Genomic DNA, 27625 nt, shown 5'->3' with positions numbered 1-27625 from the left:
CGGCCCTCAGCCCCAGCCCCTCTCAGCAAGGAGCGGCGACCCGTCCTCAGCCCTGGCACGCGTCAATCACGCTAAATGCTCTCATCGGCGTTTCATGAGGCGCAGCGGGCACGAGGGCCTGCATCTTCTCAGATGTTAACGGTATAAATCAGCGTTTGCCGCCGTGCTGTGGTTTTAAATACACGTTTTTCCCTCGAAATGATCTAAAAGAGGAAAAGCCCTGCATCAAGTATTTTTTTTTATTCCAAATGCTTCTGAAAGAGCGAGCAGTGAGACAGTGACCATAATAGTTCACTGTCAGTGCAACATTTTTACACAGAAGTCCTCTGTTCAAAAGCTTCTCTTGTCCCTGAAGCCTGTGTTGCAAGGACAAAGCTGCCTGTGAAATACTAGACAGACTCATCTACATCTCAGCATGATGTCACCACCCCAGAAAACAAGCCACAAGGGGAATGAGCTCCGGACAAAGGGACGGAGCTGCAGCTCCAGGCAGCCAAGGAATGGCAATGGCATTTGACCGCCATCCCGGGCAGGATCAGCCTGAAGCGGCCCGAGGCAGGCAGAGGCTTTCTCAGGTGCCGTAGGTGTGTTCCTACCCAGCCGTGCACACAAACACTCGGTCATTAGGTGTGTCTGGCAGTTGTTTCCTGAGTCAAAAGAACAGCACAAGTTGCCCCATCCGTGTGGATGTGCTCCAGCCCACAAACACGTGTCACGGAGTATCGCTTCACACCCGTGCAGCACGTTTCACAAACTGCTGGGTGACAGGTGCCCACATGCAGGGGCCCTGAGCCCAGTTTCATTTGCTGCTGTGTTGCAATACCAGGCCTGGAGCAGGGTCTGATCCTGAAAAACTAAACTGTCTAAACTGGGAATGTGCTTCTCCTAAAGACTTAGCAGAAGGTGGCTCAGACTGCAACAAAGGATGGACACTTCTCTAAAAGAATATTCCACTAAGAGAAATGTATCCATAGGTAAGATAATTTTAACCTAAAAGAGTGAACAATTACACTTTCAGGTCAGGTATCCAGCAAAGTTACTATATTTTGAAGTCAGATGTTCAGCAGAAGTAAATGCGGACAAACTATTACACAACTATTAATAGAAAACTAAATTAGGTAATTAAAAAATTGGGTTACTAGCAATTTGCAGTTCTGTCATTACTCAAGAATGTTTTTATTATCTGATAAGCTACAGAAAATAAACCACATCCTATCATAGTACACCCCCAGTAATTAAAAAAAAATTATACATTGTTTGTAACTTTGGGACACAGGACACCCTGCTTCGACTCTGAACAAACCTCTGAGGACGGTGTGAGTACAAAGATGATCGCTCATCTTGAAATATTGTAATACTTTACAAAAATTCTCAGATTTCAGAGGAAGCTGTTTAGCATCTCATCCAATTCCAAAGCAGTGTAACAGCACCCTAAGAAATGCCGGAGGCTCAGAAGCACTACTGTACACAAGCAATAAATACTAAAAAAAGGTTATTAAAATTAGTACCACTGCCTTGTTTGCAAGAAGAATGAGAACATTTGCCCATTTTAAAGTTATCAGAGGAGAAGATGAAATTAATGTATGCTATGCTTTTATTTTTAGTTTGGCCATTAATAAATGGCAGGTTTTTGCAGGGGTGGGATTCACGTGCTAGTTATTTTAATGAGAATGCCACACTGATTCTTCCTTGAAAGCTTAAGTGGGCAAAAATGTAGACACTAAGTTCTGGTAAGGTTGCAACACCTTATCTTTTGGCACTAAGCTTCTCATAGGAGAAAAGATTTGCTTTGCTGCAAGAACGAAACAACTCACCATGGAATCAAGTGTTGTACAGATGAACAAGAACTGCTCATCAATTGTCAGTGCAAGCTGCTCAACTTTTTTTAAATGGATTACTGACACTCATAACAAGATGTGACAAACATATGTATTAGAATATCATATGCAAATATAGCTGTCACTGAAGAGCAAGTATTACACACCAGTGAAGCCTATTTCTGTCTCTTTAAAGATATTATATAATGATCTGCAGTCTGTATAAGTAAAATTGGATTTGCCAGCGCTTAAGCAAGGAACAGATTCTCACTACTTTAAAACCCTTCTGGTATCTTGAACTGGCATTTTTTTGATGAAACAGTCAAATGCTCACTAATAGCTCTGGTTTGTTAAACAAAGCAAAACCTAACACCTCTCAAGGCCTTCACACACAGCCAGACTGTACTCTGAGTGATGGTGGCAGCAAGGGCAGGACTGGATGTAGATATGGGCATTGTCACTGAGAAGGCTCTTAACCTTGCTGGTGGCTGCAACCCATCTGGCAAAGGTGAGCATCAAATGACAACTTCTTCTCTCCATGAAGTCCCTTGTGATCAAAAGATACCCTCAGCCTGTTCTGTCATTAACAAGGGATTCCATGAAAGACTCATCTACTTGCATGCCAAGGATCAAGCCCAGCTTGGATGATACGGATTTGCTGCATGATCTTGGCCCTGACTTCTGAAGGAATTGTGGAACTGTGAGACAGAGCTGTCTGTAGAAAGACAAGAAAAGTAAAATTACAAATGGAGGTATGTTCTTGAGGTAAGAACAATCAGTAGCACAAGGATTCAAAACAAAAATTATCATTGTGGAAAGTTAGAAAAAGTTATAATATCCTAAAGTGAACAAACCCCAGTAATCTTCAGGGAGTTGCAGGTGTTACCTCAACAGACCCAGTAAATGACAAATTACTACAACTGAGGTAGCAGTGGAGGCCCACCCTTTCCTTGATGCTTGTTTGATCAGCAGAGTTCAGGTGTTTCATCAGGGGATGGGGAGCACACTAATGCCTAATCCAGTGGCATGTTAGAAGCTTGTTCTTGTTGGCCAGTAACTGCTTTGTATTTTTAAGCTGAATGTATCTTGATAGCTTGGGGAATTCCTTTATACAGCTAATGCTGCCCAAAGTGATGAGGACAGTATGAATAGGCCAAACACTTCTGTCAAAATAAGCAAAGATATGATTTCTTAACAGTACTAACATTTAACTGTTTTCTTCAGGTTTAGGGCTCTATAATGCTTCCAAGGAAACAGGCTCTCAAAATCAGCTAAAACTGTCTGTCCCTGGCAACTGAACAAGATATTTTGTGTATACGTGGAAAAAAGTTCGATGAGTTTTAAGTTCCTTTCTGTGGAAGGCGTCAAAAACTATTACCTAACAGAGCTCAGTTCAACGCTGCGTCAGTTTCCTCACGTCCCGCCGCGTGCCGGAGCAGCGGGCACCGCCCGCAGGGACCGGCTGGGAGGCCGGGCCGCTCCTCGGGACTTCCAGGAGGCCTGCGGGAACCGACTCTTCCCGCTACTCCCTGCAGGCCAGGGCTCAGGTGTGCCTGGACCGAGGCGCCCCATCTCGGTCGCAGGCGGGGAGGCCCGGCGAAAGGATGCACAGGGGCGCTCCTCAGCATTCCCGCCGGCGGGAGCCCCGGGTCTCTGGGGGGAGGATTCTCCCACCCCCTCAGGGCGGCCCCAGGCTCCCTCCAGCCGGGTGCCCCTCAGCCCCAGCTCGGGGTGCCGCCCGGCCCCGCCCCGCCCCGGCCCTCACGCCGGGGGTCGCCGGGAGCCCCGGGGTGTGTTTAAAACCTCCCGCCGCGGCGGGCCCGGCTGCGCGCCGGGAGGAGCGGGGAGAGGACGGAGCGGCGCGTTACGACAGCCGCCTTTGCGGCAGCGGGCTGGTTTGCGGCGCGCGGCGGCGCTTGACGGCAGAAGGAACAGAGAGGGAGGACAACAAAGGGGTGTGCGGGGCCGGGCGGCATGTGAGGGCGGCGGGGCGGCTCAGGTGAGGCGGGCCGGGGGCGGTGGGGCAGAGCCGGGCTGGGGCCCACGGCTCACGCTAGCCCGGGGTTGTCTCCGCCGCCCTGCGGCAGCATGGAGGCTCTACCGGACCGGTGCGGCCGGGCGGGAACGGGGCCCGCTCCCCAGCGGGGGCTGCCCGTCCCCGGGCGGGGCTGCACAACGGCCCGGGCCTGGCGCCGCCCGGCGGTACTGGAGGGCTATTTGGCGGGCTGTCTGGGGCGGGGGGGGGTTTGGGTCTCGCCGTGGTCCCCGGGCTGCGGGCCAGGCCGAGCTGGAAGCGCCCAGTGAGCTGCGAGCCGCAGAGGGCAAAGCGCGGACGCGTGTCGTTAACGTAGCTTCTCATTTTTCCAGTTACCGTTTTGACTCTTGATCGAACTGGTGTTACTAGATTTAATTTTTTTTCAAGTACCATACTCGAGAGTTGTAGAACTTGGTTAGCTTAATATTTTATACCGCATAATTTTGGGGTACTTAGGGTTCGTGTGAATAAGTAGGTCTGCGTTAAAGTCCAACTACTGTTGTGACTAAAAATAATGCTGGGGTAAATGCAGTGCTTTGAAATGTATTCCCTGGTGATTGCGTTTAACATTAAATGCAAAATTCTGAACAATTGTAGTCTAATGAATGCTATAGATGGCTACAGGGTAAGATAACTTTGATGCTGATTATAGCTTTTCTGGTACGGTGTGGCTAGGCCTTAAACAACTTGCTATGGTTTTTTGTGGTTCTTTCAAGATAAAACTCTGTGGCGTGGGACAGTGTGAGAATTATTATAAATATTTCTGAAGAACTTCAATAATTTAAAGCTCTGTTTAAGTGCTAACTGCTGGATGCTTAATGCAGGTGTATATATAGTTGTGTCAACCAGTGGAAAAACAATTAACATGCAGCTTAACTCTTTCAGCTGAGTTCGGTTGCACCTGTTTTGTGTTTACTGATGAGCTGTTCTTGAAAACCTACCTCCTGGCTCCTCTTTCCAGGAGAGTGCATTCAGAGTTTTGAGGAGTTACTTTGTGTCAGCAGCCATGCATTTCTGGGACACTGTAGGTAGTGCCATGGGCTTAAACAGTGTTTTCTCTGAACTGACTCACCTGTGCTGCAGGTCATGAGTATTCCTGTACTAAATTGGAATGATCAAGGCTATGCTCCATATGCATAATTACATTTAATATAAATAATTCTGGTTCAGTCATCCAGCAGTAGTGGAATGCATAGAATAACAATGTTTTTTCTCTGTAGTTCCTTATAAGATACTTACATAATGATTTTTCTTCTCTTCAGCAGGTAGAAAGAATGAAAGGAAGGAGGGATGAAAGAATGTTGAACCTTTTTGTTTGGCTGTATGATGGAAGGAAACAGGACGGAGAACCTCTGCAATAGGTCGTTTGGATGGCTTCAGAGACAAGAGAATGATGCTAAGCCATGGCTCTGGAAGCTTTCTAATTGCTTTTCTGCTGCTGAGAAGTCTTTGCCTTGCAGTGCGAAAACGGTAATTCATTGCTTTGTTGTAAGCTTTGCTGATGTCCTGGTACGGGGGTATAGCTAACTGGAATGATATTGCTGACTGAAGGGGGCATGTGGGAAGTGGAGACAGCAGTTACCTTGCTATGTACAAAACCTACCTGGAAATTCAAGGTCTTAAGTAGTGTTCACAGCTCTCTTATCAATGTTAGAGGAATCAGGCATGTTGCTGTATTTAACAGGCTTTGCTCTGTGCAAACCTGATTTGAATAATACAACTGGATGCTTAAAAACCTGTAAGGTAGATTTTGGAAAGCTCTACTAAGTTACTGCTGAAGAGTAGAGTATGGAAGCAGTCTTTGTGTTTCTAGATTTTATCAATTTAGCTTGCAGGCAAATCTAGAACTTTCTGAATTACTATTATATGTTAGTTACAGCAATTATGGATACTGTTCTTCACAAATGACTAATTTTTCCTTGCTTCCATTTCTTTATATGTTCCTGTACTGGAACTGTGTATGATTATGTAAGATGCAAAGTGTTAAGGGTTAGGAGGAATAGTACAACACAGTGACTTACTTAAGTAAGTCCAATTTCACTACACTCCAATTTATGTCTGCTCTTAAAATAAATGTTTTTTGCTTTGCTATTGCAGAGTATCAACCTTACCCTAACAGCTTCCTGCTTTTCAAATTCTGTTTTGCAGACCTATCACTACTTGGTTTATAGCTTTTTGGTTTTGTGGCTTCTAAAGTCCACTGATACCAATATATCTCAGGCTGACACATGTAACTGGCATGCTTGTTTTAATATTTTACATGTTCAGACAGTGAGGTAATAGTAATCATAAAGATAACGGTTTTGAAAATTCCTGGTATCATCAAAATTATAATAGTTTTAAAATATGCTTGTTACAGTTTAAAACTGTTGGTTTACTTAAGTGTCTGAATGTAACTGAGCTTTCATTTTCCAGAAAGATTACATGGAGAACAAGAAAGCTGCTGTAGAATTGAAGGATGCCTCATCTCATAGTGCTGGCTCCAACCTGTTTCCAGCAGCACCGCTTCCTGATGTTCATCCTCTTCAGCAACAGCAAATACAGCTTTCACCTGGTCCCAAAGTAAGCTGCTGTGCTCATGGCTCTGACTCTTCCTGTACTCCACAAGTGCATTGTGGTGGTGGTGGTGGTAACTTGGTTCACCCTGGCACAATATTAGACTCAAAAAGCACCGGGACGATTACCTGTCAAGTAGGGTCAGGATTTGCTTATCAGTCTGCATCTTCACTGAAGAACCCTCCAGCCAGGAGCAACTTGGCAGGCGTTGCCAGTGAGTTCCCTGGCATGTGTGTAGAAAACAATGTTTCTTCCTGTCAACATCTGCCCTGTTGTGGAAAACTTCATTTCCAGTCCTGTCATGGTAATGTGCACAAACTGCATCAGTTTCCAGCCCTTCAGAGCTGCACCTCTGCTGGCTATTTTCCTTGTTCTGAATTCACAAGTGGGGCTACAGGCCACTTGGATGAGCACATTGCACAGTCGGAGCTAACATCACGTGTGTGCGCCAACCCTTTGCACCTAAACATGGCACCTTCCCTTTGTTTAAAGGGGTCTCACTACTGCAATGACTGCTTGAGCAAGGTTTGTACATGCCATGTTTCTCATTTGTTAAGCATGTTAGATGGTTCATGTTGAAATAAGGTTGCTTGAGCAAAACACCAGCTTCCATGGGTTGCATTCTCCTAGTTGGTGGTGCACAGTTCAGATGTACCAGGGAATCCTTTTTGGAGAAGATCTCTTTTCTGAGGTAACAGTCAGTTCAATAAGAATACTAAAGAGGCTGTTGCAATGTTTAGCTGTAATGTACTCAAGCAGTATTTTTACTGGATTTAAAGGGCAGTTTTCCTCTTGACAGCTCTAATAAGAATGTTTCATAGTAGCGACTCCCTAGAAGAGGCTAACAAAAACTCACGTGCCCTTGTGCAGCTGATCAATAAAGATCCATTTATAAGTCAGGTGAAACATATGATGCTAGAAGGATATTCTAGTTTTGTTTTGATCTGTTAGGTCTTAGTTCAGTCTTCCCAATTTATACTTCAATACTAATTTGGTACACTTTAGAATTGATTAAAACAGTGCTTTAATTTTAGTAGGAAGTTCAAGTGAAATAATATACTCAACTTTACAAGATGTGTTACTTACACTTCCAAGTTTGAATTTCCAATAAAAAATTGAAATGTCCCTGTTTCACTACATAAAATTATGAATTCAATGTGTTTGAAATTATAACCACTAGTTTTTGGTGAGGGAGGTGACTCAGCCTTATACTATTATTGTGCCGATTTCACATGCTAGGTTTGGTTTTTTAATTTATATTAGTGCATCTTAAAGATGCCATGTCTCAATGTGTGGAGTTGAATAGTGTCTTTCCTTGCATTTGGAGAGCTAAGTGTAATGGAAAGACTGTGGGATAGGAGCTTCTTGCATGCAGTGGTGGTGGTAATTTGTACATGTGGGTAAGTACATAGGAACTAGCATTTGTTGCAGAAAGAACAATAGTGTTTCTATATGGAATAGTGTGTTAATGTTGTGTAGTAAATTAACATGTATTTTGGAAAATTGTCCCCACAGCCAATCAGAAACAGCATAGCTGCTAAAATCTGGCCAAATATTCCTCCTCCAAGTGCACAGACTGCACCTGTTCCTATCCCAATATGTAATGGCTGTGGAACCAAAGGAACAGGAAATGAGAAGAGTTTGCTGCTGGCAAGCAGCCTTGGCAAATCACCGCAGAAATATGGTAAACCACATTTGTTTGAAATTTGCACCTAATGGATATCTTCCTTAAATACCGTTGCACATTAAAAGTTCTCTTAAATTGCACTGTTCTCTGGAAGCTTTTATAAACTTCCAGTCACAGAAGCCTAAACAGTAAAAAAAGATGCCGTGTGTCTGTCTTGTGAAGTTGTAATTTTGATTTACATGTTCTGACTACCTAATTAACTTATTGTATTGTTTGCAAAGAGTTCTGATTTTCCTACTCTATATTTTACAATTCTAAGATGTAGATAAATTAATTCTAAGGACTTGGACACGTAATTTCATATGCACTAAAAGTGTAATGTTGATAGTTACAATATAGGCTTTTTCAATGCTTTTAAGAGGAAAATATTATGTGACTGCACTCAGTTTTAGGTTCCTAAGGTGCAAAGCTCCTATTAAGTATCCGTACAAAATGCAATTCCAGTTATTTTTCCAGAAAATAAACTAGTTGACGTTCCCAAACATTGTATTTGTCTGTTGTGCTTTGTTTTATATTTTTAGCTAATTTTAATCTTTGTCTTGTTCTTGACCTGTGGAGATGCTGTTATTTCTCATTTTTATTTTCCAGTTCTTTTGTGTGGATGGAATGGGTGTATAATGCTGATTCCAAATTAACTAGATATTTGATAACTTTTTTTACTTGATTTGTTAGGGAGTTTAACGGTGAAGTTGTCTTGCATCTTTATTCTAACTTTACAGCAACTGAATTTCTGTTTAATGCTTATTTGAGGTATAGTTTCTCCCTTAAAGAGAAACTTAAAACACCTGATTTGTTTTTTAATTTTGTTAAGAAAATAAAACTGAACTTGTATTCCTGGGCATGTTGTTCTCTAAAATGTAAAGCTTAAGTTAATAAAGTTAATAGTATTCTAAGTTTAACATTTTTGGTATTTGGAGGTTAAAATGAGCTGGTTTGTTAAATCTGTACAGGGTCTCCAGAAGTTGCGATAACAGGCCAAGTTCTGGAAAACTTGCCCCCCATTGGAGTCTTCTGGGATATTGAAAACTGCTCAGTTCCCACTGGCCGTTCAGCTGTAGCAGTTGTGCAGAGGATCCGTGACAAGTTTTTTAAAGGTCACAGAGAGGCAGAATTCATCTGTGTGTGTGACATTAGTAAAGAAAATAAAGAAGTTATTCAGGAGCTGAACAACTGCCAGGTATCAAAACACCATCTACTTGGTGTTCTTGTTGGAGAATGTGTGTACTCTAAGTGTACTAATAGTGACTTATTTGTTCACTAAAATTGTGTTGGCTTCTTTGGTTTTTAGTGCCTGAGCTTATTAGTTTATGGGTATGATCTTTAATGTTGAACTGTCCTGGTGATGCTTTTTAAAACTGCCTTCCTTTATATGTAGATGACTGTTTTAGCTTCAGTAGTAGTGAGCACAGAGGATTTTTATTTCATCCAGTAATAAGCACTGGTGGCATTTCTAAAGTCATCCTTCAAATCTGTTACTAAATGACTAACCTGGAAGAACTGTGATTCTGTGAAGTTAACTTATTTTACTTCTGTTACTGAATACTGTGCTGGTTAGCACGTACACATGTGAATTAGTGGGATTGATTTGGGCACCTTTAACACTACATATTTTGGCATTAATACCTTTTGTTTCTTGGTGTTTTTTGTTTTTTACTTTTTGTGTGGGTTTCTAAGTCAGAAATTCCCTTTCTGCCCCCTAAAATGCAGATATAACAGGTTAACAGTTTGTCTGCTCATGTGAGGTAAAATTAATAGTGAGTACTTGCTGTGTTTGCCACCTTCCTTTTCAAATTAGGGTTTATTCCATGTTTGTAAGGTAGCAGCCTACACTCTTACAGAATGCAAAGCATGTAAATTGTGATCTTTTAATGCAGAACAGAAGTCATCCCTAAGACATTGCTGGACAAATCGAGTTTGGGAGTTCATTGCTCATTAGAACAGATTGAGATCCATACATGTTACATTTAATACATGTGAGCACTCAAATAAAAGGTGCATGTGAAAGCTTATATTTATGTTAAATTAAAAAAAAAAAAAATTAAGCATAATTCAAGCTTTTCTGTAGAGTTTATCTTTGCTTTTCTACAGGTGACTGTTGCACACATCAATGCTACAGCAAAGAATGCAGCTGATGACAAACTCAGACAGAGTCTTAGGAGATTTGCTGACACACACACTGCACCTGCCACTGTGGTTCTTGTTTCAAGTAGGTGTTTGTGGTGGTAGTCTACTGTACAGAGTTCAGTTCCTCTCTTCAGGAGTACTTTTGCATATGATGCTATTCTGCTTTTCAAGGGTTATGTTTAGAAACATCTTTAAGTGAATTGCTCAAGAATTGTTAATTATGTTGGAGGCAGCAAAGAAAAAGTAGGGGCGGTAAGATAAGAACTTGGCTTAATTAAATCAGCATTAGAATCTGATGTCTTCTTGAGTGTCAGTAGCGGTGTGCATAAATACTGTCTAATGTTAGACAGCTTAAGCTGGAAGCTAACAAAGTAAAACTAATTCATTCTTCCTTTTGGTAATATTTCAGAATGCTCTGAGCAAAATGTATTCAGTAAGTTTTTAATTCTTGTAGCAGCATACTGTACAGTTAAACATGTGAGTCCCTCAGCTATTTATTTGTTGTGTTGAGTTTCTCCCTGAAACTGAACCAATGTTTGTGTTCAAGTTTACATTGCTAGTCCAATGCCTTGCAAGTGGATTGCTAGAAGTTGCTGTGAAAAGGAAGCCCTTGTCTTTGAGGCTGGATGCTGACTGCTATTTAAATTGTCTGTCAAGAAGCCTTATAGCTGTTGGTGCTTTTTCATTGGAAATTTTCAGTAATAAATAGAACTTGTCAAGAGAGGTCTGGTTTTTTTATCTTTGTGTTTCCATGTTCATTCTGACTATGTTTTTTTATTACTCTTTCTCTAGCGGATGTAAACTTTGCTTTGGAACTGAGTGACCTAAGACATCGACATGGTTTTCGGATAATTTTGGTGCATAAAAACCAGGCTTCAGAAGCACTCCTACATCATGCTCATGAGCTGATTTGTTTTGAAGAATTTATTTCAGACTTGCCACCAAGGTTACCTCTGAAAATGCCTGTAAGGTTTTTGGTTGTTATTGCAACAGACATTTCAAAGTGTCAACCTCCTTTTTTTTTACATAGTTTAGAGGGAGAACAGGCAGAAATTTAAATTATCAGTGTATTTTTTTATGGTGAGACATGAAGTCTGTTAGATCTTTATATTGAAGTTATTACTGTACAGACGTATGCTTTCTGCTTTAAGACTGAAGAAAATAATTCAAGAAGTAAAAGCAATGTCACATTCTTATCACTAAATAACTTATCAGATAATGCATCTTATGCCTTTCTTTCACTGAGAAAGTTAGGATGAGAACTTAGTTGTGCATTTAGACAGTTGTGTGATGTTTTCTTAACAGTTTTGAGTGACTGCCTACAGTGTTTTCTTTAGGTTTTTTGTCTTCCTGACAGTTCTATCTGGATTTATTGTTCTGTCTTTGCACAGCACTCATGACCTTTTCTTTCTTTAAAATAACTTCCTGAACAATCTGTTCACATGTATGTGTAGGTTACGTAGGATTCTTGGGTTGTCAACAGTGATGCTTTCTTATACAAAGAAGTGATCAGGTATTGATCCATTGCTCAGCGGAGAACTCATGAGATTCTCTAGCCTCTCCTAGCTTTATATTATATTAGATAAGGAAGTTTGAGGATCTACCTTGGTGTGAGTTTTCTAAGCAAACTGAATGCTACAAAACCAATTACTTTGGCAGGGGTGGAGAGGGAGCATGTGCCACCAGAATCCATTTAAAAATACTGGATTAAAACATGAAGGGTGTTCTGGTAAAATGAAAATCTTATTCCCTTTAAACAGGCATGCCATGCACTATTATATGTTTATAATCTGCCAACAAATAGAGACAGCAAAAGTGTCAGTAACAGACTCAGGCGTCTGTCGGACAACTGTGGAGGGAAGGTGCTGAGCATCTCTGGCAGCAGCGCTATTCTCCGCTTTCTGAATCAAGACAGTGCAGAACGGGCTCGGAAGAGAATGGAAAATGAAGATGTTTTTGGTAACAGAATTGTAGTGTCTTTTACTCCAAAAAACAAAGATGTTAATGAAGCAAAAAGCTCCAGCTTTGTAGGAGCTGAAAAGGTGAAGTCTCCCAAGAAAATCAGCAAGAACACGAAGCTGTGCCTCCTTAACAAAGAATCAAGTGATTCGGCCTCTGGTACCAAAGGCTCTGCTGGGAGAGGTTTCCAGGTTCATGCATCTACCATTAAACCCACAAATGTTAAAAGCTTACAGGTATTGTTTTTCTGCCTTATTAATTCCTGCTTTTTCTTATGTTCTGAGAATTGCTTGTTACAGTTTTGACTTGTCTTATATAATGAATAACCATCATGTTTAGTGGTGTTCCTGAGTGAGACCTGTGTTCATCTGCTTGGCAAGTGGGAATTTAATTTGAGAGTTCTTTTTCCTCTGCTCTGCCATGTTTTTCTCAGTTTCAAAATACTGCTGCTGCTTATTCTTGAATCCTAGGCTGCCTTACTTTTGTGTTGGTGTTGAGTATAGCATCTACAGTGATCAATTTCTGTTAGTGTAAAAAAAACCTTGCATAGCAAAGGTACAGCTATGTATGTACAGCATAGCAAAAATATTGACGCTAATTCAGTTAACTCTTTTCTGTCAGAAAAAATTAAATATTCCTGATTATTAAGTTCTAAAGAAAAATGCTATTAAAGAAGAATTTGTCAGTTACCTAGGTTTCTATCAAAAGCAAAACTACTGGCAAGGAATGTCTGGTGCTTTTATGCTGACATTTTCTGTTTTATGTAGGAGCTGTGTCGCCTTGAATCGAAGACCATCAGTAGGAATACTGAAAACCAGCAAGAACATTCAAGAGGACAAAGTCCTTTTCCTCAGAGTAGCTCTAATGCAGCAGTTCCTCTGTCTCTGGCAACGAAAAAAATTGGAACAGGAGAATCATCCTGTAAAAGTAGCCAGAAGTATGTTTAAAAATTACGATGTTAATGTTACTTGTTTTTTTAATGTGAATTCTGCAACATAGTGTGTTTTCTTTTTCTTATATATTTATAAATAGAAAAGAGAACTCTGCTTCCAGGAGCATTACCAATTCCCCTGTAGATAAAAAGGATAAAGATGAAAGTGTATTTCAGGTCAGCTATCCCTCCGCTTTCAGTAAGTTGACGGTCTCAAGACAACTCAGTCCTTTACTGATGTCTCAGAGCTGCTGGTCATCTCGGTAAGTGTATCTTAGTTGGGAGGTGAAGTGAGTTCAGCAATATATACACTTACCATTGCACATGGAGTTGTGTATGCTAAGCACATTAATACACTGTTTTCCGTGAAAGCAGAAGGAAACTGATGGTGCTGTCTAATAGTTAACAGAGGGTGGATGTAAATACAAGCGTGAACTCTTTCAGAAACTGATTGTGCTGCCAGTTGTTTCCTGCAGACTTTATCCTTAAAGCTTCTGAAAAGTCTTTAGAGGCATTATGGATATCTTACTATTAATTTCAAGACCTTTATCGTTCCCAGTAGGAATTTATCGAGGCCCGTTAAATTCTCATAGATTTAAATATCTGACCTTTGCCAATTACTAAACTAATGCAAATGAGTTTGAATTTTTTAATGTGTTACTGAGATAGTAGAAGACTTGGTGTCAAATATATTATTAAAATGGGTAACTTTGTAACAAAGTATGAATTGTTGCATTTCTTCTCATAGGGAATATTTCTTATGTTTTGCTTGTAGTAAAATTTGCTTTGCCTGCATATGTATTAGGAAGATACCTACAAAGTGCTGTATTTGTGTCTGCTTTTTGATTCAGCTTGAGATGCATATATATCAGAGTTGTGCAATAGCTCCTTCAGCTCATAAGTGTTTTTATTTTACCCAGGAGTATGTCTCCAAACCTCTCAAATAGATCATCTCCACTCACGTTTAATGTAGTTAATCCTACCAGTGGTACAGACTGCCCCCCTGATCCTTTTGCAAATGGTGCAGACATTCAGATCAGCAATATAGATTACAGATTGTCCAGAAAAGAGCTGCAGCAAAATTTACAAGAAATTTTCTCAAGACATGGCAAGGTAAAGGCTAAAATACCTTTAAACCTGCTTTTTTAAATGCTTCCTGTTTGTGATTTTATGAACATGTTTGTGGCATAGCTTTGAGTAGGAATGGAAAGTTATTTTAAACTTTAAGAGGTAATATTGTGTTTTTCTTTGTAAAAGACTAGATCATCACTTGGACTAGGTTCTTAATTTGCATGGTCTTCATAGGTCTAGTATTGCAAAGTTGTTATATATAATTCTTAGTGGCTCATTAGTCATGTAGGTAAGAGACTTGGGCTGTAGCTGCATAACCATTTTAAGCTGTGAAGCTGAACTCCTAGTAGCTTAAAAAATCACAATAAAAGTGAGTTTGTTTTCAATCTGAAATAGTAGATATGGAGAGTATGAATTAGTAAAAAGCTACTATGCAAAGAGAGGTCTCTTCTGCAGTGGTCCTATTTTTGTCTGCTCTGTAGGTGACAGTCTTTGTGGGAAGGTGATGCTTGTGTTAAAGTAGTATCATAGTCTTGCCTTGGCCAAGAACCTTTGCACTCAGGTGTGAAGAGCTTGCATTGTCCTTCTGGCCATGGCTCATTATGCTTAAGGCCCTTACGCATTGCTTTAGCCTCTTGTCTGAAACTAGACTGTGCTACTCTTGTATTGGCTTGCCTTGGGTTCATATTTTGTGATAAATGTATAAAGTGTTTTCTTCTTTTCAGGTAAAAAGTGTAGAGCTCAGTCCTCATACAGATTATCAGTTGAAAGCCACAGTTCAGATGGAAAATCTTCAAGAAGCAATCAGTGCTGTCAACAATCTTCACAGATACAAAATTGGCAGTAAAAGGATTCAGGTCTCGTTAGCTACGGGAGCTGCTAGTAAATCACTTTCTCTACTTAGGTAATTAGCACTTTGGCATTTTCTTAATTGTTTCAGCATGTGATTAGTATCTAAAAGAGGATTTAAAATACTGAGCAAATGTTTGATAAGGAAATAAATTAAAATCTGTCTTATGACCAGATGGATGTTTTAAATACAACTAGGCTAGTTTTCAGTTCAGTGTTTTTACACTGCTTATATTTTAAGTTGCAGGACTGTTCAGACTTTCATAATACTGATATACCTTAATAAGTTAGCTTGTATAGCTGAGTTAAGGTTACACTTGGCATCTTTATTTCTTTTTCCTCCAATAAACTACTTGTGAATTCTCTCTGAGGATGGGATACAGAGTTTAAATGCTTTTTGTGTTTCTTTGATCTCAATTTTCTATATGAAAGATGGTAGAGCTGGAGTGCTGGTGCTAGTGAGAATAAAAGGATTTTGTTTCAATTCTTTCCTTACTGAAAGAAAATAGTAGGATAAAAGTTATCTTCATTTTTTCACAGAAAGCTCCACTGAAATTAGTGTTTAGAGCATCCTACAATTATGTACTACTTGCCATTGTGTAATTTACAATTTTATGTCATTCTTGCCTGGTAGTTTATGCCTGTTCAGGGTTTGAATGTAATGACCAGGCCAGTAATTTCTAATTCTGCAGCTTTTCAGTTGCATTTTACAGATGCTTAAGATCTTACCACTACTTATGAAAGATGGAGTTCCTTCAGAGACATTACCTAGATGAGTTAGCAGAAGTGTTCCTACTTGCACTCTTCTGAAGTGTCAACTGGGATGCTGGGGTGGAAGGGAATGCAATTTAGCCTGTTTTAAAGTTCACAAACAGCATCTGTAAATATCTTGCCAATTTGAGCTTGAGACCTATTTCTAATAACAGATAAATTGTGGTACTGTTACACATCTTCTCTTGTAGCTCAGAAACCATGTCCATTCTGCAGGATGCACCTGCTTGTTGTCTGCCTGTGTTCAAATTCACTGAAATCTATGAAAAGAAGTAAGTTCTCAATAGGTTTTTTTCTCTAGTACTTCTAAAAGGAGTTTGATCTCATGATTGTTTACAGTGAATTGTAAGAAGTAATAGAATTAATTGTTATGGGTTTTTTGTTCTTCAATGTTGCAGCATATCTGTCCATAGGTAATCACTGTAATAATGGCTTTTCTTTTACTCTCCAGTGTTTTACTTTATTTTTCTACATTGGAATGAATAGATTAGTTACCTTAACATTTTTCTTATAACAGTTTCTAATATATTCTTGCTTATTAAACAACAAAATATAGATTACTGTGTTCTTTAATTGCACTTACGTGTATTTATTTGTTTGTTTTTTTTAGATTTGGGCATAAGTTAATTGTATCAGACTTATATAAACTAACAGATACTGTGGCAATCCGTGACCAAGGAAGTGGGCGGCTGGTTTGCCTCTTACCCAGCAGCCAGGCCCGGCAGAGTCCATTGGGATCTTCACAGTCACATGATGGTTCATCAGCAAACTGTAGTCCTGTAATATTTGAAGAGCTGGAATATCACGAGCCTGTTTGTAAGCAGCATTGCCTGAATAAAGACTTTATGTAAGCTGTGTATAAAATACTATAAAATCTTACAAAATATTTGAACATCATTTAACAGTTAGAGATACATTGAAGCTGAGGTGTATATATTCATACAGCATGTTTCAATCACTGTTCATATATTTAAAAGAATAAATCAGGCAGCAAATGGTGAAATGGCACAATAACTCTTTTTAGGCAGTTCTTATGAATCAGTCTCTTCAGGTAAGATTATTGTATTCTAGCACAGCTATCAAGATTGAATGTCTCCAGCAAAAGCTGAAAGGTTTACTACCTTACTCTGGTTAGAGGGAGGTTATACATGCTAGAATTTTCTATTAGGTGAATTTTATTACATAATTATAGTGGGAAGTGATAATTCTTTGTCCTCCAGCTACGTTTAATAAGTGATTCGTAATGGGTTGAAGATTTCCTGAAGCCATATATTAAGCTTTTTAATAACAGCAGCCAGGTTGTGCTACTAGAGCCAGTTATTCAGTGTTAATTGCCTGGTACGTGCTGCTGAAACTTAATTTGAAAATTTTAATCTACTAATGATAAAAATGTGATCTTCTAACTGTTGCTTGTCTTCTGGAACTGAGCTGTTGCTGTATTAACTTCTGTGAAGAAAAGATGGAAGTGGCTTGTGATTGTACATACTGATGTTGTCACCTAGTAGCAGAGTATCATGCATGCCTTATAATGTTTACTATGAGGGGGAGTTTACAGGGTCTTGCAGTAAGAGGATGAGGGGTAGTAATGGTTTTAAGCTGAAACAAGAGAGATTTAGGTTAGAGATCAGGTGTAAATTCTTCAGTGTAAGTGAGATGCTGGAAAAGACTGCCCAGAGTTGTTGTGGGAGCTCCATCCCTGGAGGTGTTCAGGGTCAGGTTGGATGGGCCTCTGAGCAACCTGGTCTAGTGGAAGGTGTCCCTGCCCATGCAGGGGAGTTGGAACTCGATCTTTAAGGTCCCTTCCAACTAAAAAAAATGTGATTCTCTGGTTCTGTGTGTGAGCACAGGCACACTGTGCTAAAGCTGTGTGTAGAATGAGCATATAAACTTCATCCTCTTGTTTCTACAGTGAGCATGAGTTTGACCCAGATTCTTATAGAATTCCTTTTGTGGTTTTGTCTCTGAAGACATTTGCTCCCCAAGTTCACAGTCTTCTACAGACGCATGAGGGTACTGTGCCTTTACTAAGGTAAAGTATTTTAATTTGGGGTTTTAGTGTAAGGGCTGATAGGTTAAAGAATTAAAACTTTATTAATGGCTGTTGTAATGCTCTGAAACTCCCTGTTGCATAAAAACTCCAGTTCTTATGTAAGGTTGTATCTTTTGTAGCACATAAGTGCATTATGAAATAATTACTTTTTGGAGTCTCATTGAGCTAAAAAAGACATTTTTTGAATCATATATTTTATGAGAACTTCTGTAAATGTGTTAGTAAGCTGTTGAAACTTCTTGCTTAGAAAGTGTCTACAAATAGTAGAAACTTTAGGACAATTGTTGTAGTGGTATTTTAGTGTGTCATGAAGCTTTTTTTTTTATTCCAAAGTTTTCCTGATTGTTACATGTCAGAGTTCAGTGATCTTGAAATGGTGCCAGAAGGTCAGGGTGGTGTTCCTCTAGAACATCTCATTACCTGTGTTCCTGGAGTTAACATTGCCACTGCCCAAAATGGTATTAAAGTTATTAAATGGATACATAACAAACCACCACCTCCTACTGCAGGTAAGTATTTCTATTTAAAATCTCTTATCTGAACTAATATTTCCACTAAAAAGTTCGAGTAGCATAAAGTAAATGTATAATTGTTAAACTTATTCAAGTTAAAAGGTTCTCTTTATATTCATTCTTTTTCTCCTGTGCTCTAGACTGTGTTGTGAATAGAATGCGTTGTTTGGTGAAAAAATATTAGTGAAAGGGTCAGTAATACAGCTTTTTATTGTTTTTAGATCCTTGGCTTCTGCGTTCCAAGAGCCCTGTAGGTAATCCACAGCTTATTCAGTTCAGCAGAGAAGTGATAGATCTCCTTAAAAGTCAACCATCCTGTGTCATACCTGTCAGTAAATTCATCCCAACGTACCATCACCACTTTGCAAAACAATGTCGTGTGTCTGACTATGGGTATTCTAAGTTAATGGAGCTGCTAGAAGCTGTGCCTCATGTACTTCAAGTGAGTTATATGGCACTGTTCCTTTTAACTTGGAGAACTGTACTTCTATCTCTTAACTATCTGAATTACTGGTTGTTACTGTGTAATAGATTCAGTGCAGTTACCTCATCCAGCTTGCAAGCAGGTGACTAACTGAACCTTGGAGTATAACTGTTGTCTTTTTGAGGTGTTTGTTTTTATCATCCCCACCCCTCCAAAACAACTTCTGTGGAAATTTACTCTTTATTCCAAGGGCTTAGATTAAATTAAATCAAGTTTGAAGCTGTTTCTAGCCTGTGGGTAGTGCTTGGGTAAAAAAGTTTTAATTATGCTGTTGATCATAAGAACACAGTGAATGCTTGAGTGCTTGTAAGGTAGGCTGTGATGTGTGGCCTGTGGCTCAAGGATTTCTGTGAAATCAGTCATATGGCCCTATATTACAAGGAAGAAACACTATGCTCACATTAGCTTACTAATTTGAACACTGGTTGTACAGTTTTGAAATAAGCAGTGGAAATGTGCAGCAGTTGCAGTAGCACTAAGGAGGAAGTATTTCTTAATTTCTTAATGCCTTAGTACAGAAAGTGTACTTCATGAGGCTGCCCTTCCAAACACCCTGTTAAGCTTTATTTCTGGTCTACCTATGCTAAAACTGTCTTCTAACTACCTTATAAAAAGAACTTGCTAAGAATGCTAGATAGGAGTCATGAAGTAAAATTTCTTTCAGATCCTTGGTATGGGTTCCAGGCGCCTGTTAACGCTGACACACAGAGCGCAAGTGAAGCGCTTCACTCAGGACTTACTGAAGCTTCTCAAATCCCAGGCCAGCAAGCAAGTTATTGTGAGGGAATTCTTACAGGCTTATCACTGGTAAGTTATCTGTAATGAAATAGTAACTGTCCGTGTCTATCAATGCTAGGGCAAGAGGAGTCAGCGCTTTAAATCTTAGTACAAAACTGTGGCAGCTGTATTGCCTCTTCATTGTGATATGGAAGTTCAAAAGTCTAATGAAAACAAAAATTAAAAGCTCTCTAGTGGATTTTACTGTTCTCTCTAGTATTCTAGGTTCAATTAACTTTACTGGAGCTTAAAATGGGTTATTGTCTTGCATTAGTTCTATTTGAAGCCATGACTGCAAGGTTAGATATAAGCAAGTATGTTGTAGCATGTGAATATGAACAGGAAAGGAAACATTTAGTATTAGGCTTTCTTTAGAAGGGAATATAAAATGGGTACCACTTATTCTTGCTGGATCTAGCAAAGGTGCAAAAGTAAGGAGGAGTAATACCTATCTTGCTATAACAGAATGTTCTTCCTGATAATAGCATGTTTTAACATTACCATAGCAGATTATTCTTTTAAAGAACTAAGCATGATGCTTTCCTTAATATGAAGATAGAAAATAGTGTTTAAAATGCTTTGAGGAAGCCATAGCATGATAATGCTACATGTGGTCTGCCTTTGCACATGTTCTGCTGTGCTGCATTGAGCCAACAGCTCCTTTTTGGGAATGCACACTTCTACTTATATTTCAACTATTGGTAAAAATACATTATTGGTTATTTCTGAATCTACTAAATCTGCATTTCTGTTGTAGTCAGCTTTGGCAGTTTCTTGAATAAGAATAGATGTGAAGTGTTCTTGCTTCTGAAAGGTTCCTACTGGGGAGGAGGGGTAAAGTAAAATACATTTCAGTGTATTACATAATACTGTGAAACTTAATATTTTTGTCATTTTGGAAGACCAGGATGATATGGTCTTTGCTCTCTCTTGAGACCTAATCTTGTTTAAGAGTATATGTCTAACTATTAAGCAAATACAGATTATTGGAAGTTAGCTATATGGAGCTGTATAACATAATTACATATTCTGAAATCACTTAAAACCTGAGCTTGAAAATATTGCTCTATATTGTCACTTACCACTAATTTGAGCCATCCACTGCTTCCTGTGTACAGATCTTTATTCCAGTGACATGTGAACCATCAGCATAACTCTTATTTTTCTGGCCAGGATGGATAGATGATATGGATTAAGAATACTTTCTCCCTTGTTTCACATGCTAGTATTACTGCCAATATGAAAACTACTTTGTTGGGAGGTGACTTGAGGCTTGTTCTCCAATTTACATGTTTGTTGCTTACACAGCAGGTATTAATACTTGTATTATACAATTTTCTAAAACTTTCTACAATTTCCAGGTGTTTCTCTAAGGACTGGGATGTTACTGAGTATGGAGTGTGTGAACTGGCTGATATTATATCAGAAATTCCAGATACCACCATTTGTTTGTCACAGCAAGACAATGAAATGGTAATTTGTATTCCCAAAAGAGGTATGTCCATGCACTTCTTTAATTGCTGCCAGAGAAATTGTCCTTTAACTACTTTAAAGCTGTGCTAACTAAGGTATGTAGGAGTGACTTGGTGCTTCTACCTTTAAATAAGTTATTACCTTCTAGCTAAGACAGAATTTGTTGTTCTCAGAACACTTAAAATAGAACAGACAGGAAAGCAGTTGGCAAAACACAAAATGCTGCTACTTTTGCATGTAGTTAAACTTTCTGTGGAATAAGAGTGTGGGTTGTTTCCACACAGTAGAAGTACCAACGGATTTGGCTATTTAATATCTTTTAAGGTGCTGATCACCTGATTATTTGTACTTTAGCTGTGTAAACTTAGCAAAAGTCTTCAGTGGTATAAGAAAGTAGTCATTTGGTGTGATACCTGGTTAAGTTGAAAATCAATCATTGTATTTTCTTATGTTCTGTTGCTTTTTATAAGTGAGTTGGTACATAGCTCTTGCTCTGTTTTTTAATTTTAGAACGTACACAAGAGGAAATTGAAAGAACCAAACAATTTTCTAAAGAAGTAGTGGACTTACTGCGCCATCAACCCCATTTTCGAATGCCCTTCAATAAATTTATTCCTTCTTATCATCACCACTTTGGTCGTCAGTGCAAACTTGCTTACTATGGTTTTACAAAACTACTTGAACTCTTTGAAGCCATACCAGATGTCTTGCTTGTAAGTTGTAAAATCTAAAAATGTGCTGAAGTGTTTTTCCAGGATCTGTACAACTGTTTCAGCAGGATTTTTTTCTCTTTAACTTTAGTGTGAGTTATCAACTGTACATGTATTCAAAAGAGTCTTTGGTATAGCTATTTTGGTTAAACGGTCTGAGGTTTTTAGCACGGTCACACTAAATTGGTTTAAAAATTCAAATTTTCTTAATTGGGTTACACTTACAAATTTCAGTGCATCAAAATCAGTGCTAAGTTTCATTGATGTTGTGTTAAAGTGACTCGAATAAAGATTACTAAGTATTGTTGCTTTGCTGTATTTCAGAAGTTACATGGTGTTGTTTGCTATATCAATCTTTTGCAGTAGCTGAGCTCTGCTACATGGGAAATCATTGCCTGCAAGCACTGAATCTTAGTGCAGATTACACTTTTTTCATCCAGACTAGGTAAATCACTTTAACAAATTGTAATTTTTGTTTTGTAGGTATTGGAGTGTGGGGAGGAAAAGATTCTCACGCTGACAGAGGTAGAACAAGTCAAAGCAGTTGCTGCCCAGTTTGTGAAACTGCTGCGGGCTCAGAAAGACAACTGCCTCATGATGAGTGACTTGCTGACAGAGTACAGCAAAACTTTTGGGTATACACTGCGACTTCATGACTATGATGTTAGCTCAGTCCCAGCTTTAATGCAAAAACTTTGCCATGTTGTAAAGGTAATCTTTTATCCTTGTAGTTTATCCCTCTACAAGATAGGTCATGTTGTGGTGTGGAATTCCCTGGCTCTAATTAGAGGTCTCAGTGTCCTCAGTGGTGCTCTCTAGAAACAATATGAAATTGGAGCGTGGAAGTTCCAAAGAGATTTTAAATATAATTTTTATTCTTGTGATCTTTATTGCTTTTTTTGGTAACATTTCAACTTCCTGCAGGAAAATTCATGCTTGTTTAGCAAGTAACAAGTAAAAGATTGTATTAGTCTTTATTTTAATGGTATGTATTTTTTCCAAACAACTTCTAATGTGTAAAAGTGACTTCCTAATATCTGTAGTACTTATTAGTCTCCTAATGTCTCATTCTTATTTTTGATCTGTGGCTTGAATGTAAATACGTAGATCGTCCTCTGTCAAAGGACCTTGACACGCTGGTTTAGTTGCTCCAGTTCTGTTAGTGGCTGGTTCTTAGGCTGGAGCTCAGTCAAGTCCAGCTAGCTTGGAACAAAGAGTAAAATCACATCTACCACGTGGTCAGAAACTACTACACAGCTTTTTGTGTATTCAAAGTAATTTTTTCCATGTGTTAAGTTTCTTTATCCTGGGTATTTTTGACTCGGGGAGTATCAGATGCTGGTATGTAGTATCAGAGACAGCTGTACTCAAACACCCCAGCTACATAACATTTTGTTAATTAGTGTCTTTCCTGTCCCTAACTTCATTCACAATTCACTCTTCTAGGTTGTTGACACAGAGTCTGGCAAGCAAATTCAGCTGATAAATAGAAAATCTCTGCGGAATCTGACTGCCCAATTGCTAGTCTTGTTGATGACCTGGGATGGAACATCCTTTCTTTCTGTTGAACAGCTTAAACAGCAGTATGAAACAATCCACAGTACTTCACTTAATCCATGTGAATATGGATTTATGACCCTAACTGAACTCCTGAAGAGTCTTCCTTATTTGGTTGAGGTATATAAGCTCTTTTTCCTTTCTGGTGTTTCATACTTTGAAGAGACAGTGTGACTGGACAGTACTGAAGCATGCACTGTAATAATTTATCTTTCTCTAATAGGTTTTTACCAATGGTGCAGCAGAAGAATATGTGAAGCTCACAAATCTGTATATGTTTGCAAAGAATGTAAGGTCCTTACTTCATACTTACCACTATCAGCAGATTTTCCTTCATGAATTCCCAGTAGCATACAGCAAATACACAGGAGAAGTGCTGCAACCTAAAGCATATGGATGCAATAATTTAGAAGAGCTCTTGGGAGCAATTCCACAGGTGTGAAGAATTGTAATTTACATAATCATGTGGAGATTTCTGCATGCATTAAAAATGTTACACAATGGCAGTTTCTGTTACATGGTGTGAAATACTTGAATAGTTACCTTCTCTACAAAGGCTTATACCAGTTGTGTAACTGTAAATAGTTGGTTTTAGGAGTAAAGAGTTGGGACCTTGTCAGAAGTGCCATATAGTAGAATTTTGCTGTTTCGTCTTGTCATCCACATATGCTAAGTGCTCTAGAATAATTTTGTGACCTGGTTTATGGCTGTGAGCTTTCTGTTGAGTAAATCTTTCTGAAGAGTAACAAAACAATTTTGCAACTCCATGTTTCAACATACAGTTTTGTTAATACCTAGTTAGTACATTTTACAAGCCTGTAGTTTGCCTTTGTCTCAAAATACTTGGTGCTAAAGCTTTTACTTGGGTGGTGTAGTACAAATTAGCAACATGATTTAGTTTCCTGTTAAAAATAATTTCAGTGCAAAGCTAGATGAAAGATAAGCTGCTTTAGGCTTTGAGGTTGTGTGCTGATGTTTAATTCTGGTTTGTTTTTTTTTCCTTTGAAGGTGGTCTGGATTAAAGGACATGGCCATAAGAGAATCGTGGTACTAAAGAATGATATGAAAGGTATGCTGTTTCATTTTTGAACTGTATCTTAGTTTCCTTTTTTAAGAAGTGACTTGAGTAAATGAACCAAATCAACTTGCTTTTCTGTAGCTCGTTTTAGCTCACCTAGTTTTCCCCCTGCTGATCATGTGGATGACCATGGAAATCAACTTGCTGACAATAATGGACATATGGAGACCCCAGGATCCACTTCATCTATGGAACTAAGCCTAGAAACTCCTAGCAATGGTAATGCAAAACTGATTTAATTAAGAAATTTATTATTTTGGGGGAAATAAGAGTAAATTAAAGCAGTATGAGGAAAGCTGTGTGAATTGGACAAGCTTAACTTCTGTAGGAACTCTTTATGACTTGAAAGATGTTGAACTTCTCCCAGAGTATATAGTTAGGCATGTGTCCTCTTTAAAAGGGCATCTGTTGTCCTTTCTGTTAGTGTGTGTATATGGCTGCTGCATTAGTGTTTCCCACAGAATTTAGTGGAAGTTTAAGACTAAGCATAAAGCTAAGGAGAAAAGATGGTCAGTAGCAGCTTCTACCTGGAATGTCTCCTGTATTCTAGTAAGAATAGTGTTCTTTTTGTCATGTTCTATGTTGATTTTGTTACTTATTTGCAAATAATAATGACAGTTGTGTTGATATAAATCCCTAAATATCTGGGAAATGATGACCTAGTTCATATATTGTAGTGGTCTCCAGTTCTTTTACTACCTGCAGGTGGGAGAACTCATGGAATGGTTCTTGAATTATTTGAGAAGTCTAGGTTTGTCCTTTTTAATAAGGGAAGACAATTTATTTTGACACTTCCCTCTTAATTTTCATGTGTAAATGTGTTAGATGGTACATGACTAGTTTATGGAGTATTGGTATGTATGCAGGGGGAGCTGTCTGGTCCTTCTCTGAAGGCTGTTAGTCAGGACTCATTTCCTGAGCACTTAATTGTTTGGGTTTGACAAATACCAGGTTTTGCCTAGGGGTATGTTTACTCAGGCAGGCAGTAGATTGATCCCACTGCTGCTTTGGCTGCTGTATTGTAATTAGCTAGGTGCTCTTGATCCAGCAGGGCAACTCCTCAATCAATCTGAGATCAGTTAGCATGAAATTAATTTGATATTTGTATTGCAAATACAACATAGCTTTCTATAATCTTCAGAACCACACCTGAAGACTTTACATTTATCAGCTCTGAAACAGTAACATCTCACAGTTTACAGATACTTTAAAAGATGTTCCCTTTTTTCTGTAGTTTCTAATCAAACTGAGCAAGAACTTCTTTGCCTTGCAAATACATCTCCTGTTGACCTCTTGTGTGAGCCAGTTCCTTCCTGCCTACCATCCCCACAGCTGAGACCTGATCCAGTGGTTCTTGAGTCTGCAGACCTCATTCAGTTTGAGGAACACCCTGCACCTCTCTCTGGTAAGACCTTGCTTGCCTGTATTGTGTTAAATATGGATGGTAACTCATACAGTTCAGAAAACAAAGCATCAAATAAATGGCTGGTTAATGTTCCATCTAAATACACATGTGGAAATGTATCACACAATGGGATGTGTTGGAAATGCAGGTGGCTTCCATCAGAAGCCCTTGAGTACTGACTGTAAGTACTATACTGTATTTCTCTGGGATGAATTTTATAGGGACCTAGTCCACCACTAAAACAGTGTTTTGCCAGCCTTTATTAACCTTTTCACCACAGTAAATTCCTAGTAGTTTTCTGAGCACTGAGAAAATTAGTGGATGAGCAAACCTTGTAAATAGTGCATGATGCAGACAGAGCCAGAAGCAAACATCACATCAGCTGCAGAGGTGAACATAACATGTCCTGGCTTCAAATCAGGCTGAGAAGTAATTTGAAAAGAATTTTATTGTCTGTTATCAGAGAAATATTATTTTTCAAGAACAGAGCATCAATAAATTGTTGTCTTTATTTTAGAGATAATGATTTTAACAGAAGAAGAAAAACAAAGAGTTGTTACTGCAGCTCAAGAAAAGCTGATCTCTGGTTCTGTGACACCTAACACCACAGAGGATGTGTTTGTGGCTCCCTGCCAGTCCTCTGAAACCCAGTTGAACAAGGAAGCATTGGACAGCCCAGCCAAAAAGCAACACAAAAACAAGGTGAAATTGGCAGCAAACTTTTCACTTGCACCTGTAACCAAGCTTTAACTCTCTTTTTAGTGTGAAAGACAAATAACTATGAAGTCTGCACAAAGTAAAGCTGTTTGCTAACCCTTATGTATTTTAATAAAAGGCCTGGAAGAATTAATTTGTATTTAATGTACTCCATGAAGATTTTGTTCCTTTTATACTGAACACAGCTGTCAGCAGAGCAGATTTTTCTATTAATTTGGAAAAAAATCCTGGCATTCGTTGAATTATTCTTAAATTTTACCATTTTTTCATGTGTGTTCAGTAAAAGCAAATTATTAATTTGATTTAAGTGGAACAAATTTTATTTTCTTCAAGCCTCGTTAGTGGTGTAATCATACATGTAGAATATTGTATTCCATAGGCTGTTGCTTACTGGTGTTGTTTCAGACAGTATTAATAAACTGCATGACCTTTCAAAAGCCTGTTGAGAAATTTTAACTTGCTGACCTGAAATGCCAAGAGTGAGGGAGCTGATTATACTCGAGAGGAGAAAGTTGTTCTGACCCTTCAGATGACTTGTAACTGCATTAGAAAATCACTTGTGTTAAGATGTCTGTAGAAGATTATCTGGATTTTTTTGTAAAACTTGTTTTAAATGTTTTCTGTAGCTTTCAGTTCCATTTAGGAGCTTTCTAGGACATTGCTTTAAACTTCCCTTTTATATTTAGTTCTGTTCTGGCATGGATTTGGTTAAGGAAAAGACTGTCTTGGTGTCATGGGTTTAAGATACAGACACACATTTTATTGTGTCTAGAAATTAAGTTAGGAAGATTCTGATATTTCTGAAATATGCATCTAATGCATAAATTACAGATAATGGAGCAGGTCTTAGTAAAATGTTTTGTGATGGAAGGTTTTGATGCTATTTCCACCTGTATTGCAAGTTCTAACTACAGGTGGAAATGCTAAGGTTGTTCTGCTTAACCTTGTTTTCTATTTTTAAGCATGTTCAGTAAATGGGAAGCTTATTCTTTGTCCTGTCTTTTAGCTGTGTCTGTTTTTATTCTAAAATTTACTCCTAGTGTTGGAAGCTTTTTTCAATTT

General features: G+C 38.8%; 1 protein-coding gene across 1 annotated transcript; it reads left to right on the top strand.

Annotated features, from left to right (window-relative positions):
* Positions 1 to 5114: 5114 nt before the first annotated feature.
* Positions 5115 to 26596, top strand: KIAA0430 (KIAA0430 ortholog). The gene is made up of 26 exons (XM_010003218.1): positions 5115 to 5322; positions 6268 to 6933; positions 7924 to 8092; positions 9046 to 9272; positions 10184 to 10301; positions 11012 to 11184; positions 11980 to 12414; positions 12946 to 13115; positions 13211 to 13372; positions 14030 to 14222; positions 14906 to 15084; positions 15992 to 16072; positions 16411 to 16647; positions 17710 to 17829; positions 18184 to 18359; positions 18584 to 18804; positions 19511 to 19653; positions 20985 to 21118; positions 21607 to 21809; positions 22290 to 22517; positions 23253 to 23483; positions 23587 to 23799; positions 24372 to 24432; positions 24523 to 24660; positions 25676 to 25846; positions 26364 to 26596. The coding sequence occupies exons 1-26, from the start codon at positions 5176 to 5178 to the stop codon at positions 26594 to 26596; spliced, it is 5229 nt and encodes a 1742-aa protein (XP_010001520.1). The 5' UTR covers positions 5115 to 5175.
* Positions 26597 to 27625: the final 1029 nt, after the last annotated feature.

This window comes from Chaetura pelagica, unplaced genomic scaffold (assembly GCF_000747805.2).
Source record: "Chaetura pelagica isolate M959 unplaced genomic scaffold, ChaPel_1.0 scaffold138, whole genome shotgun sequence".
Lineage (NCBI taxonomy): Eukaryota > Metazoa > Chordata > Aves > Apodiformes > Apodidae > Chaetura > Chaetura pelagica.
Note: the sequence above shows the minus strand (reverse complement) of the source record. Positions and strands in the feature narration are given on the sequence as shown.

Coding starts and splice junctions, on each gene's coding strand:
- KIAA0430 (XM_010003218.1), top strand. CDS start 5,176: ATGATGGAAGGAAACAGGACGGAGAACCTCTGCAATAGGTCGTTTGGA. Junction 21,119..21,606: donor AATTTGTATTCCCAAAAGAG/GTATGTCCATGC, acceptor TTTTAATTTTAG/AACGTACACAAGAGGAAATT. Junction 22,518..23,252: donor AACTTTGCCATGTTGTAAAG/GTAATCTTTTAT, acceptor TCACTCTTCTAG/GTTGTTGACACAGAGTCTGG.